At 54.0% G+C, this 13085-nt stretch overlaps 8 protein-coding genes across 8 annotated transcripts; 4 read left to right on the top strand and 4 right to left on the bottom strand.

The window, feature by feature from the left end:
• Positions 1-389: 389 nt before the first annotated feature.
• P153DRAFT_369365 (uncharacterized protein) lies at positions 390-765 on the bottom strand. The gene has a single exon (XM_033668751.1). It carries the CDS (start codon positions 752-754, stop codon positions 521-523), a length of 234 nt encoding a protein of 77 aa, XP_033520376.1. The 5' UTR covers positions 755-765; the 3' UTR covers positions 390-520.
• A 124-nt stretch (positions 766-889) lies between these two features.
• P153DRAFT_369364 (DUF625-domain-containing protein) lies at positions 890-4837 on the top strand. Its single transcript, XM_033668750.1, has 8 exons — positions 890-1498; positions 1582-1681; positions 1755-1836; positions 1904-1950; positions 2000-2326; positions 2376-3194; positions 3243-3410; positions 3457-4837. The coding sequence occupies exons 1-8, from the start codon at positions 1385-1387 to the stop codon at positions 4353-4355; spliced, it is 2556 nt and encodes an 851-aa protein (XP_033520375.1). The 5' UTR covers positions 890-1384; the 3' UTR covers positions 4356-4837.
• A 417-nt stretch (positions 4838-5254) lies between these two features.
• P153DRAFT_298072 (uncharacterized protein) lies at positions 5255-5920 on the top strand (the record flags this gene model as incomplete). The annotated part of the gene is made up of 1 exon (XM_033664201.1): positions 5255-5920. One exon carries the CDS (start codon positions 5255-5257, stop codon positions 5918-5920), a length of 666 nt encoding a protein of 221 aa, XP_033520374.1.
• Positions 5921-6755: 835 nt separating this feature from the next.
• Positions 6756-7303, top strand: P153DRAFT_298626 (membrane-associated proteins in eicosanoid and glutathione metabolism; the record flags this gene model as incomplete). Its single annotated transcript, XM_033664223.1, has 2 exons — positions 6756-6787; positions 6874-7303. The coding sequence occupies 2 exons, from the start codon at positions 6756-6758 to the stop codon at positions 7301-7303; spliced, it is 462 nt and encodes a 153-aa protein (XP_033520373.1).
• Positions 7304-7711: 408 nt separating this feature from the next.
• On the top strand, positions 7712-8159 carry P153DRAFT_322875 (uncharacterized protein; the record flags this gene model as incomplete). The annotated part of the gene is made up of 2 exons (XM_033665190.1): positions 7712-7822; positions 7870-8159. Coding segments are annotated over exons 1-2 (327 nt in total), but the record flags the coding sequence as incomplete, so codon positions are not given.
• An 89-nt stretch (positions 8160-8248) lies between these two features.
• P153DRAFT_369363 (uncharacterized protein) lies at positions 8249-9669 on the bottom strand. The gene has a single exon (XM_033668749.1). The coding sequence runs from the start codon at positions 9402-9404 to the stop codon at positions 8730-8732; it is 675 nt and encodes a 224-aa protein (XP_033520371.1). The 5' UTR covers positions 9405-9669; the 3' UTR covers positions 8249-8729.
• Positions 9670-10089: 420 nt separating this feature from the next.
• On the bottom strand, positions 10090-11443 carry P153DRAFT_399456 (NAD(P)-binding protein; the record flags this gene model as incomplete). Its single annotated transcript, XM_033671730.1, has 4 exons — positions 10090-10837; positions 10888-11065; positions 11116-11364; positions 11414-11443. The coding sequence occupies 4 exons, from the start codon at positions 11441-11443 to the stop codon at positions 10215-10217; spliced, it is 1080 nt and encodes a 359-aa protein (XP_033520370.1). The 3' UTR covers positions 10090-10214.
• A 290-nt stretch (positions 11444-11733) lies between these two features.
• On the bottom strand, positions 11734-12996 carry P153DRAFT_369362 (uncharacterized protein). Its single transcript, XM_033668748.1, has one exon. It carries the CDS (start codon positions 12906-12908, stop codon positions 12072-12074), a length of 837 nt encoding a protein of 278 aa, XP_033520369.1. The 5' UTR covers positions 12909-12996; the 3' UTR covers positions 11734-12071.
• Positions 12997-13085: the final 89 nt, after the last annotated feature.

Raw genomic sequence — 13085 nt, 5'->3', positions numbered from 1 at the left:
AGGCTGTCCATACTACCTGGCTTCAAAGAAGAGGGTTTGGCTGCGGCGCAGACACTATGAATGGCCTGCAGCAATTGAATCCATGGTTCGCACGAGACAACTAAGAGAGGTGCAAACTTTGTCGCAGATGGCTCGTGAGGATTCTTGGGACGCTTGAGAAAGTGACGTTTTGCCACCGCTCGGAAGGACGACGATTGGCTGCTTTCTGCACATGTGCAGTTGTTGATCGTATAGAGTCACTGACAGCTGCAGTATGCCAGAGGTCCCACGGATCTTCACACGCGATATCCACGTGCGGTGCTGAGCTGAACAGCATAAGTGTTCCAGACGTGTCTAGAATTCGGTTCCGACTGAATAGACCACAGCAAACAGACAAAGAAACGGAATGTGTCACCCACGAGGATGCCCACAGTTTAGAGCTGCCCCTGAACCAGCGATGCTCGAAGTGAGGATTGCGATCTTCATGGCTGGCAGGAGGTTGGTAAAGGCTGACAGGTGTCAATGACGACAGCGAGATGCCCTAAGATAGTTTGCCAGATTGCCAAGTGTCTAACTGGATGAGGGCATTGAAGTGTATGTAGAGTATGTCTCTGCAAGGATTGTACATGGGAGTGACGGGGAGTGACGGGGGATGTTGGATGGATGGAAAAGTAACGTGACCAGACGACTTAGTGCGACAATGGCCCGAGTCGAGGACGACATGCACCATACAAGCAAACGACGGGAACAGTGAGGGGAAGCTTGCAATATTCATGAAGTACAGGCGATGCATGTCGTTGTGGAGTACTTAGGTAGCAGACATGGTCGTCGAATGACGGCAGCAGCCAAGACTGGATTGCGTCAATGTCCAACGAGGCTCGGCTGCCGCCACTCTCGCGAGCCCAAACCTGCTCCAAATCAGTGCACACCCGCCCTAGAGCGTGCATACACTACCCTACTACTGTGTCAAGCCATCTCCAGGGTCCCCTTTGGTGTTGAGGCTCAAGTTGCTTGCCGTGGTCCAGGCTCCAACCGCCGTCCCTTATCGGCTATCAACCGTGCCTTTCCGAATCTGCAACCATCACGCCGCCTTGCACACGACCGACAACCGACGACGCGCCTGCCCGCCCGAAATCTCCGCGGCGATCTCGACTCGGACGTCTTTGCGGACTTGCTCACTGTGCAGCGCCGACCGTGCGCACCGTCCAACGCGTCGACCGTCGCGACACGGCGAGCCTCCTATCGTCATCGTCACCACCATCCTCATCCCGCTGCGCCGTCACGCTCGCCCGCGCGCCATCGCGCCATCAGCCGCCAATTGCCCGCCGCTCGCTGCGCAAACCGTCAGACGCACTCCGGAGGGTTCCTGCCCACGCCGGAGTGGTGGTAGGCTCCCGCCTCGACTATGGCATTGGTAGCGCCACCGGCCAACGATCGCAAGCGCGTCAAGGTGTACGAGCTGAAGAACAATGACTGGTTTGACCGGGGCACGGGGTTCTGCAAGGGCGTGGTCGTGAATGTACGTGTCGTCTGGTGTGCGCTGCGACGACTGGCGATGGGCAGCTTCATAGTTACGGTCAGGGCTGACGTGTGCGACCATAGCAGGAAGAGGCCAAGATCCTCGTTCTCTCCGAAGACGACCACGCGCGCCAGCTGCTCGAGACGCGCATCTCCAAAGACGACGGCTACCAGAAGCAGCAAGGTACGCGCCCGTGACACGACCCGCCAGACACACATAAACACACACAGGCGACATCAGCTGATTGCGCGCGCAGATACGCTCATAGTATGGACCGAGCAGAATGGCACCGACATGGCCCTCAGCTTCCAGGAGCCAGAGGGCTGCGCGAGCATCTGGTACGCATCCGCCTCCGCACGGCCCTGACGCGCTGCAGTGACCCGGCCAATGCGCTGACCGACCCAGGGATTTTGTCAACGAAGTGCAGTCGCGCCTGCAGACGCTCGCCCAGGGTATGTCACATGCTGCCTCTGCGCATGCCACCCGCTAACACGCCGCCAGATGACGGCCTCTCCGACGACGTCGACCACATCAGCCCCATCATGCTGCCCAACCCCGACCTGGGCAACCTGCACGACATCGAGAACCACATGCGCGCCGCCAACTCGACGCCCGGCGGCCGCGAGGCCCTGGCCAAGTTCATCCTCGCCCACGACTACATCCCCAAGCTGATACCCCTGGTCGAGATGGCAGAGGACCTGGAGAGCGCGTCCGACCTGCACCGCCTGTGCAGCATCATGAAGATGCTCATCCTGCTCAACGACACCTCCATTATCGAGTACGTCGTCACAGACGCGGTCGTCTTGGGTGTCGTTGGAGCTCTTGAGTGTGAGTGCCACTCTTTCTACACATTAGTCCTTCTCTCTGACTCTCCCAGACGACCCAGACTTCCCCCTGCACAAGGCAAACCACCGCCAGTACCTCGCCGACGAGTCCAAGTTCAAGGAGGTTGTCAAGATCGAGGACGACAACATCAAGCGCAAGATCCACTACACATACCGGCTGCAGTACCTCAAGGACGTTGTGCTCGCGCGCATCCTCGACGACCCCACATTCTCCGTTCTCAACTCGCTCATCTTTTTCCACCAGGTCGACATCGTGCAGCACCTCCAGGCAAACGGCCCATTCCTCAAGGAGCTTTTTTCCATCTTCACACCCAAGGAGCAGAACCCCCAGCGGAAAAAGGATGCCGTGCTGTTCATTCAGCAATGTTGCTCTGTAGCTAAGAGCTTACAAGCAAACGGTAGGGCGCAACTGTACCAGAACTTCATCAGCAATGGCCTGCTGGAGGTGATACAATTCGCGCTCAAGCACCAGGACGCGGCTGTGCGCGTAGCAGGAACAGACATATTGGTATCACTCATCGATCACGACGCACTGATGGTGCGGAGCTACATCTTCAAGGCCATCCAAGAAAAGTCCAAGCCATTGACGGACACTTTGATCGAGCTCCTCTTGATTGAGGTTGACCTCGGGGTGAAAGCGCAAATGGCCGACGCAATAAAGATCCTGCTGGATCCCAACGCGAACTCTGCATCCATCGAAGCGCTCGGGCGGACAAATAGTGACTTCCTCGCCAAGATGAGGGGCCAACTGCCATCAATACCACAGACAGACTCTTTCATTCAGAATTTCTACGACGAGTCTGCTCGAAAACTCTTCCAGCCTTTGAAAGATCTCGAGGGCAAGGAGTCCAGTAAGTCTGGCCCTCTTTTCTACCGCGCATACAGCTAACACCCTCAAGTGGAAGACCTTTCCATACAGGAAGTGTCACTATACGCCCACCTTGTCGAAGTGCTTTGCTTCTTCATCCGACAGCATTCTTTCCGCAGTAAATACTTCATTCTTTCCGAAGGCCTAGCGGCGCGAGTCGCTCAGCTCATGGCCTGCCCAGAGAAGCATCTAAAACTGAGTAAGCCAGGTTGCTCCTCTAGGATTCCTGTTGCTAACGCGCTTAGCCTCTCTGAAGTACTTCCGTACAGTCATTGGCCTGCATGATGAGACACACAACCGCCAGATTATCCAACACCAAGTCTTCGACCCGATTTTGAAGATACTATTCGACACTATGCCGCGAGACAACCTGCTCAACTCAGCCTGCCTCGAGCTGTTCGAATTCATCAAGCGCGAGAACATCAAGATGATTGTACAACACATGGTCGAAACATATCGGGAAAGGCTTCAAGGAATAACATACGTTGATACCTTCCAGAACATCATTCTGCGGTATGAGCAGATGCACGAGCCAGTGACAACCCAGGAAATGGACCAGTCGTTTACAAGCGTGGACAGCGACATACCTGCACGCCATGCAGGATTGATAAATGGCGGCAAGTGGGGTCAAGGATTGAAAGAGCCGGATGCCGACGAAGACGCATACTTTAACACATCTGATGACGAAGACGATGGCTCTGGTAGTACAGGGAAGCCTGCCATGAACGGAGCTTCACCGGTAAAGCCACTTGTCAACTATCCCGACGACGACGCGGACGACGATGACATGGACATCCTCGCAGTCGATACTCCAGTATCTGCGAACAAATCTCCCAAGACGGCTCAGAAACCCGACGAGACCACATCGCCCAAACCATCTGTTGTCGGCTCTCCGCCAGAACGCATATCCGAGAAGCGACGAAGAGAAGAAGACGAGGAAGACGAGCTGATCGCCAGTATATCATCCGCAGCTGGTCCCAAGCGCCGCGCCTCGACCTCCAGCAACACAAGTACACCGAGCCTTCGGAGCTTGCGCCGTAAAGCGCCCGCAATAAATCCCGGCAAAGATGGAGGCGGAACCCCCAAGAAAATCTCTCTATCCCTGCCGTTGAAGAGCGGGGCCGAAGGCAGCGAGAACGAGTAAGAGGGACAGATTCAAGCATGACGCTATCCAAACAGCCGAGGAGAACGTGCAAGGAGTCGAACATGGAATGCATCGTATTTCTGCTGCTTGCGAGATACCCCCTTTTTGGAAAACCCGGGCGCACATTGTATGAAAGCAAACTAGGGAGGGCGAGAAGGGAATACGAAGTACTCTTGGCGACTGGACTGGGGGAATGGGCATGGGGCATTGCAAGGTGTCTGTCTGTTTTTAGGCGTTTTGCTCTTTGATCGACCGGGAATGGGATTGGATTGGAAGGGATTGGGACGGAAGTGGGGCTACGATGATTGGGAATGATGCAAGTAAGAAGTCTCGAATTAGCGGTCGTCGTTGGATTTTTTTCTTCTCTCTCTCTCTCTTCTTCTGTGTTGCATGGATAAGTGGGAAGAGGTTGGGGAGGGCATGGGCCTGTGTATCATATCTTAGCGCTGTTGCTTGTCGAAATGTCACTGTTCTGAGAAGAAGATGGTTGAATTTGAGCAAGATGTGACATGACGTGTTTTTGTAAATGACTCTTTGTCTATGTATTTGCTAGATGGCGATGGCTTCGTTGACGGAGACTTCGTACCAACACTCGACAACGTCTAGGAAATTCGATAATCGGTCTAGATATACCCGGCAAGCCTCGTATACTGCATGCGAGAAGATCACGTTTCTTCGTGTCAAAGTTAGCGTGTTTATTCTCCACCCCCGCCATCCATCCCACCTCCCCTGCATATATCCCACAAGATCCCATCTCGCAACCCCGACACCACCCTCACCCTCTCCCTCTCGCAATCACGCGTACCGCCATGCCAACTCCTCCCCCACCTCCCTCCCACCCACAATCTCAACCACAGCCACAGCCAAACCAACAACCCACACCCATCGCCGCCGCCGAAATGCCCCCTTCACCCCCCTCCCTAACACTCATCCTCGCCGCCACCCCCTCCCTCGGCATCGGCAAAAACGGCACCCTCCCCTGGCCCCAACTCAAGAAAGAAATGGGCTACTTCGCGCGCGTCACAAAGCGCGTCCACACCCCGCCCTCCACTCCAGGCGCGCGCAGAGTAAACGCCGTGCTCATGGGGCGCAAGACTTGGGAGTCTATTCCGCCGCGCTTCCGCCCGTTAAAGGACCGGCTGAATATTGTGGTTACGCGGTCGCCGGGGGCGTTTAGCAGTGCAGTGAAGGAAGAAGGGGAAGTGGGGGTGGAGGGCCCGTTGGTGGCGAGTAGTATCGGGGATGCACTTGCAAGGCTTCGTTCGTCGCAGAGGGTGGCTGGTGAGGAGGTGCAGGTTGAGCGTGTGTATGTCATTGGTGGGGCGAGTGTTTATGAACAGGCATTGGAGATGAGGGAGTGTGAGCGTGTGCTTCTTACGAGGATTAAGGGGGAGTTTGAGTGTGATACATTTTTCACGGGGTGGGATGAGGGGGACTGGAGGGAGGTGGGGAAGAGCGAGTTAAGGGAGTTTACGGGCGAGGGGGAGAGTGTCGAGGGTGTGGTTGCGGAGCAGGGTGTTGAGTTTGAGTTTTGTCTGTTTGAGAGGAGGGGGGTGGGGGAGTAGGTGTGGTGACAGTGTATGTTTGCTTGGGATTGTGTCACGCTGATATGAGTATGGTCTCAAATGCGAAGGTTCCGAGGCGCGTACGGTTTAAGGAGACCTTTTGCATGCAGCAACTACGTACTCGACATGTGACCTTGTGCTGATTTCGTCCGAATTGTCGTCTTGCTGCCGGGCTGGCTTGAACGCAATTCCAAGCACGTATTGCGCGAGACGACCATAGCTGGTCAAGCGGGACATACAAAATAGCCTTCACGGCCTCTTGTTGTGCCGTTTCCCTTTCTTCCTCAGCATACACATACATGATATGGAGTTTGTTAGATCTGCTTCTGACTCCCTCCTTCTTCTGACTACCAATTTTTGACTCATCCATCCATCTCCAGTCTTACCTACATGCCGCCAAGGTAAGACCACAACGTTCAACGCTGACTCCACCGCGCCCTCAAACCCCGACCGACTCACATCGGCACAACTCCACGCCCATCTCCCGCAAGCATGTCTCCGCCCTTTCCAGGCAACTACGAAACAGAATAATATGCTTCATCTTCGTAATGCAGCATAAGCATGCACGTACGGTCTCCGTAGCGGAACTCCGCAGCAGTGGGGCCCGAGTCGGCGTTCTGTTGCGCCGCTGCCCCGCAGAAACTGGTCCGCGTGCCTGCAGGCTGTACTCTGTGGCGTTCCACGATGTTCGCAGACGCGGGTACAAAAGGCTCGGCGCTTCCTCGATTGTAGAAAAAGTAAACTAGCAATTGAGCTTCCAACACTCGGTCTACAAATCAACAAAGGATCAATTGAATATCGCAACACGTTCGGAGACTTTTTCATATCACACACAATGGCTGTTCTTGTCATCCCGGATCAGTATGGGTATGTACACGCTCTCCTCGCATCTCCTCAGCTTCCACATCTACCCAACAAGCAAGCAAACAAACCCCCACTAACACCCCCCCCAGCTACGTCCTCCTCGCCGCCGTCTCCACCTTCCTAGTCGGCTCCTGGCACGGTCTCCGCGTCGGCAGCTACCGCAAAGCTGCCAAGGTCCCGTACCCCTTCGAATACGCGTCCTACGAGCAAATCCAGACCGCATCCCCAGCCTCCAAAAACGCCATGATACTCTTCAACTCGGCGCAGCGCGCGCACCAGAACTTCAACGAGAACCACCCCATCGCCCTCGGCTCCATGCTCATCTCGGGTCTCAAGTATCCCAGTGCCACAGCCATTCTGGCCGCGGTGTGGAGCGTCAATCGTGTCGTTTATGCGCTGGGGTATACGAATGGGACTGAGGCGGGTAAGGGCAGGTATTATGGGATTCTGTGGTTTTTGGCTCATCATATTATGATGGGTATGGCGGGTAAGGCTGCTTGGGATGTCGCTATGGCGTAGATGGAGAGGGGTTGGTGGAGAGAGGGGGGGATGTGTTGGGGTAGGAGGTGTGTGTGTGAAGAGCTGTGGGTTACGAGGTGCGATGCTGAGATCGATGGGCTGTGTTTACCCATAGGCGTAATAAAATAGACGGCTTTACTACTTGATATGTTAACAAACGGTGCATATGTGTTTCATTGTGGTCAGATTGCTCGCCAACAAGATTGTAGGAGCTCCTCTTCATCGGCGCACTTACTACGTCCTCACAGCTCAGATTGGAGAAGAGAGAAAATACCAAACTTTTAGTTTCCCCATGCAATGGTACCGTACCATTCAATGCGGCTCACCCGCATGGCACAGGATGGTTATTGCCCCACCGCTGGATACCGCCCCACAAAAGTGTAGCTAGCTCTTATCGATAAGCCAAGTCGCGACTTCCTCCCAACACCAACGCGCCTTCCACGATCGATCGACTCCATACATCCACATCAGCTTTCCTCACAATGGACCCCTCCAACCGCACAAAAGAAGCCCTAATAGGTACCTCTCTCTTTCTCCCCTCCACACCCCCACTAACCCCGCCACAGCCCGCACAGAATCCCTCTGCACCTCCATAGCCGACATCCGCGTCACCGACCCCTGGGCCGGCGACGGCTACCTCTCCACCATCCTACGCGCCGTCAAAATGGCAGACAGCAGCGCGCACGCAAACGTCCCGCAACTCGAGGGCGTGCACGACTACGCGACCACGGCGCAGCGCGAGGGCCGCATTAGAGAACAGACTGCGGGTTTGGTCAGGACGACGCAGGAGATTAGCACGCTTATACGCGATTTGCAGGAGTTGTGGCTTTTTGGGGGGTTGGATACGTTGGGGGAGGGGAGGGGGGGAGATGGGGGGAAGGTTGAGGATGTGGCGAGGGGGGGGGGGGGGCTTGCGGGGGGGGGGGAGGGTGGGGGTGAGAATGAGGAGACGGCGAGCAAGACTTCGTGATGGGGAGGGGTGAGTGGGGAAGATTTGGCTGGGAGTGTTGTGGGAAAGAGGGACATATACGCATACAAGGGCGCTCGGTCATCCGCGGTACCACATGCCTACAGTTGGAGCTTTCTGGGAGTCTCCTAGCCAGGTGCCAGGCCTCGAAAAGCTGTACCCGGACGTCATAACGAGAATCAGGAAGACGCACTGGCAAGGAAAGAGGCGAAAATACGCCCAATACAATTCCCAAAGAGCACTAAACGAATGTAGAGAAGAGGAAGAAGTCTATCCAAAGAACGCCACAAAACCACCATCATCCATCACACAAATCCCGCTTCCGCCATTCAACGTCCCCAGAAAATCCTTCGCTCACAGCTTCGGTCTTCGCCATCAAGCACTTCGTTCATCTCCGAACCGTCGCACCCGCATAGGCGCTCCCCACTCACACGCGCATGTGGGTTCGCCACGCGTGGCTCAGGCGACACAGCTCCCTTGTCCCGAGGCGCAAGCCTTCTTGACCATGGTTTCGATCTCGTTGTGCAAGTCCTTCTCGATGCATTTCAGTTCCTCTGTGAGGCACTTCAGTTCGTCTTTGATATGCTTCAGTCCGTCCTCAACACGCTTCAATTTGTCATCGATGCGCTTCGATTCGTCATTGATGCACTTCGCTGTCTTTCCAATGGCCATCATGAAGGCTGGCCCATCGTTCTTTGTCATAACGATATCCGGGTAGACAGGAGGAACAACGACGTTGAGTGGTACGGGCTTGATACTGTGGTTGTGACGCTTGCGCGTGATGCGGACGCATATGTGCATGCGCATGCGGAGGACTTCCAGGACTCTACGGAACAGGGCGTACGTGTGCTTGACGACCGCGCGGTAGACATCGACGGCGGAGGCGGAGATACGGGTTACGAGAAGCTTGTACAACGGCACTGTCTCATCGCCTTGCGTATCCGTGTTTTCTGCTGAGGAATCGGCGCGCTCGAAGGCCTTGGGTAGACTGGCCAAGAGGGCGTTGAGGATCATGCCGATGAGGATTCCGATGACGACGCTGAGTAGGAGTGTGGAGGGCGAGGCTGCGGCGTTGGCGCTGCTCCTGTAGCGGTATCCTGGGATGCCTGCCGTGCCGGGGAAGACGTGGTCCATGGTGGTGGGGAGGGAATGAGAAGTGTCTGGTAGGGGTAGAAGACGATATGGTCAGGAGGGGAGAAAGCGGACCTTGGGAGTGTGAGCGGATGGTCGATCTCTGAGAGTTTGATGAGAAAGAAGAGTCGAATGACTTTGCTCTTATAACTACCGCATCCCCAACGTCTAAAGAATGTTTGCCAGACATCGTGTATCGGTCATCGTTCATGTCTTTGAACGTTAAGACAGTCGCAGAACCTCAGTTGCTCCGCACCTCACAATCTTGTCCCCATCTCACCATACGGGAAACAGTGCAGGTCTCCTGTTTCCTTGAAGTGTTTGCTCGTGATGCCTACGAAGTGCACGCAATGTGCTCACCCATGCCCGAGCTTCCGAGACAAGACGATGGTTCTTATTGTACCCATGTAACGAGACACATCTGCGTCGCGCTCAGACTGTGGTCTGCGGGACAGTGCACAACACTGGATTTGTTTGTTCTTATGTAGCATGTTGAGAATCTCGTGGATGATGGATACGGATGCCCTGTAATGAACAGAGTAGTGAATAGTATATGTTTGTGAGGAACGACGACAGGAGTGGCGGTGCGCTCGTTCGAGCGCTGTCTTGCTTGCCTGTCTTACATCTCTTAGACATTGTTGCTCGACGGCTAGTCCGGGACAAATACTATGCCCACATTCCTTCACTGATGTTTCGCGCTATAGGCTTCGTAGTCTTTCCCGTTATGTGTCTCTTCCTGTAGATGGTCCACGCGCCTTTATATATCTTCTCTGATATTCTCAAGCGTGACCCATAACTTCCCTCACAGCGAGTTCACGTTGTCTCCTTCAGGCCTGCATACCAATGTCCAACCTCTTTGACACAGTCCGCCAATCCCTTGAATTCCCCACCATCGAACAGCGTTTCTTCCGTGAGTTTCGAGTTCACTCGAAACGGCATATTGACCGGCACCTTATTCCTCCCGATCTTGAACATACCCTCTGCCATTTCCTTCTCGAGCTCTTCCTCCAAACCATCCGCTACTTGCTCCCACAACCTCACCCCGTCGTAGCCCGCTGGTGTAGTTGCGCCGGCGACAAACCACGGTGGGACATCCTCAGCTTTGACTCTCTCCTCATCCAAAGCTTCGACATGCACCCTCGCGCAATCCCGTACATGTACAAATCCAAATGCATACCGTGGCTTGGCCTCGTCGAACAGCAGCGCTTTGCTCTGCCGGTCAAGATGTGCAAAAGCCTGAGACGCTGTAGTAGCGAACTCGGAGGGTCCGATCACAGTACCGGGAATGATTTGGACGATGGAGAATGGAGTGCTCTGGTCGAGGCGCAAGTTATTGAGATAAGCCATGCATTGAGCTTTTGCCGAGCAGTAGGCATTATGGGCAGACTTAAGGGGAGGCTGGAAGGCAAGTGATTCCCGATTGACCTGGACGTGTTCTGGGACTACATCAGCGATTGATATTTACGTCTTCCGGGATGCACCTTACCGTCCAGTAACTCATCCATTCGAACCCCCAGCGTATCCCCGTCTTCCGAATTGACTAGCCCGGCGCCGGCTTGTGTGAACACCATACGTCTCACCGTCCCTGATTTCTCAGCAGCCTGCAGAATGAGTTTCATGGACTCCATGAAGGGGTGGTATATGTCATCGTCTGGATGTAAGTTCTGATGATATTCAGCTCCCCCTCTCGCATTCTCGAACCTGGGTTACGCACCGGCAGAGGCCACGCTCCCGCAACATGCACAACGTACCAGACACCTGCCAGAGCGCAATCATACGCCCCCTCTACGGTATTGTCCGGCACAACAGCATATTCCAAGTGAGATAGATACTCTTGCATCGAAGGCCCAGACTTGATGGCTTGGATAGCTTCTTCGCGACGGACGATGCAGCGCACGCGATATCCAGTTTGGAGCGCATATAGAACGCATGCGTATCCGATTGTGCCATTTGCGCCTGTGATCTAAAGGTCTGTTAGTAAGGATAGATGGGATGTAAGTGCGATGTCGTACGGCGATGAGTCCTCGATTCACGCTTGCCATGATTTTGAGAATTAGTTAAGAAAACTGTATGCAGTATTTCGGTTCTTTGAGCCATGTTTATGAACGCATTGATATAGGGCGTGCAGTTCAACATTGCGGGAAAGTTGCAAGCGTAGGGCGTAAGGAAATCAACATAGGCGGCCTATGCTTGTGATTGCCGTTACGAACCGCCTGTATGCGCAGTCTCGGCCTTTGAGTTGTGCTGCTGTGTTTGCCTGGCTGTTGTTGCTCCTATGCAGATGAGCGAAATGACAACCAATGTATTTTACCTGTTTGATGTACCAGATGAAGCGTGTATTCCATATACCTAAACCTACGGTTAAAAATAGACATTGGCCAGACATATTGCATTTGCGACGAACAGGTCATGCAGCTATATTTACACCATGATTTGACATTCAAGAGATTTAGGCCCAAGGATTCTCCACCTTGGAATCATCCGGATTTTATCGCCTTTCCTCCCATTGTGAAATTGAGAATCTCACTTGGCTTATAGTTTCCTTCAGAAGCTATGGACGCCCATCGAGGCTGTAGAAGTCTAACTGGCCGGTTGCGAGAAAATTGTTGTCACTACACAATCATACTGCGCTCCAATCCTCACCTCATATATCACCCGTCGAACTCCGAATCATTCTCGCGCCATGTCCGCCATTAATACATCGATTCTCGGCTTCATGAACTGGAGGTACTCCTCTTCAGGAATGACAGGCGCAGGCTTCTCCGCGACAAGCAGAAAGCTCTTCTCCACGTCATTGAAACTCCACTCCCACCAAACATCTCCAACGTGGGGTGCACCTGATGCGTCGTATCGCTGATAATGATCTTCCTTCATGATCGCCCCGATGAGTTGATTATATGTGTTTCGAAATTTTGCCTGCTGCTCTGCATCACTTTGCGAGATAAACTTGAGCTGTTTAACGTTCTGCAACCGGCGTAGAAGACGAACAAACTGCGCAATGTCGGATAACCCGATGACCATGACAAAACTGAGACGCTCCAATCGAACGCATTCGGCATCAAACGGCCACTGACCCCACCGAACGATATCGTCCCATGGCGGGCTATATATGGCGACTTTTCGAAGCATGCACAATCGTCCTTCTGGTACCCCTCCGGCCATCGCTCTCTTGTCCCTGGTGGATTTGTTGATACCAAGAAAGAACGTAGTACTGCGCCATGCAAGTTCTGTGAATTCCAAGCGGAACTGTCGACATACGAGTAGCAATGACAGGTTAGCGGCCGGCGAATAAGCACCGCCTGGAGAGTATGGGCCAGCCATTATGAGTCCTACGAGACCTATAGGGGATCCGGGACCTAGCTGGGGATAGTGGTTGATTTGGGTCGCGTCAGCGCTTCGTAGTTCAAAACCGGCATCTACTGGTTGATCGAGGGCGTAAGTCGCGATTTGCAGCCGGAGTTCTGCGGGCAGGGAAAAGAAAGAAGTTTGAGCAGATTTCTTGGCCATGATATGATACTGTCGTATGCTTGATATATCAGATTGTGTCTTCAATGAGAATGCTAGGAAAACGTGGGATCTGGCATGCGATTCGAAGATTGAGCATCGTGGTGTCGGACCGGGAGTGGTAGGACATTGCCGGATGACGCCACTGGGCCCGTGCTCCCATCTGATAAACTTCATCTG

Source organism: Dothidotthia symphoricarpi (assembly GCF_010015815.1).
Source record: "Dothidotthia symphoricarpi CBS 119687 unplaced genomic scaffold P153scaffold_18, whole genome shotgun sequence".
Lineage (NCBI taxonomy): Eukaryota > Fungi > Ascomycota > Dothideomycetes > Pleosporales > Dothidotthiaceae > Dothidotthia > Dothidotthia symphoricarpi.
Note: the sequence above shows the minus strand (reverse complement) of the source record. Positions and strands in the feature narration are given on the sequence as shown.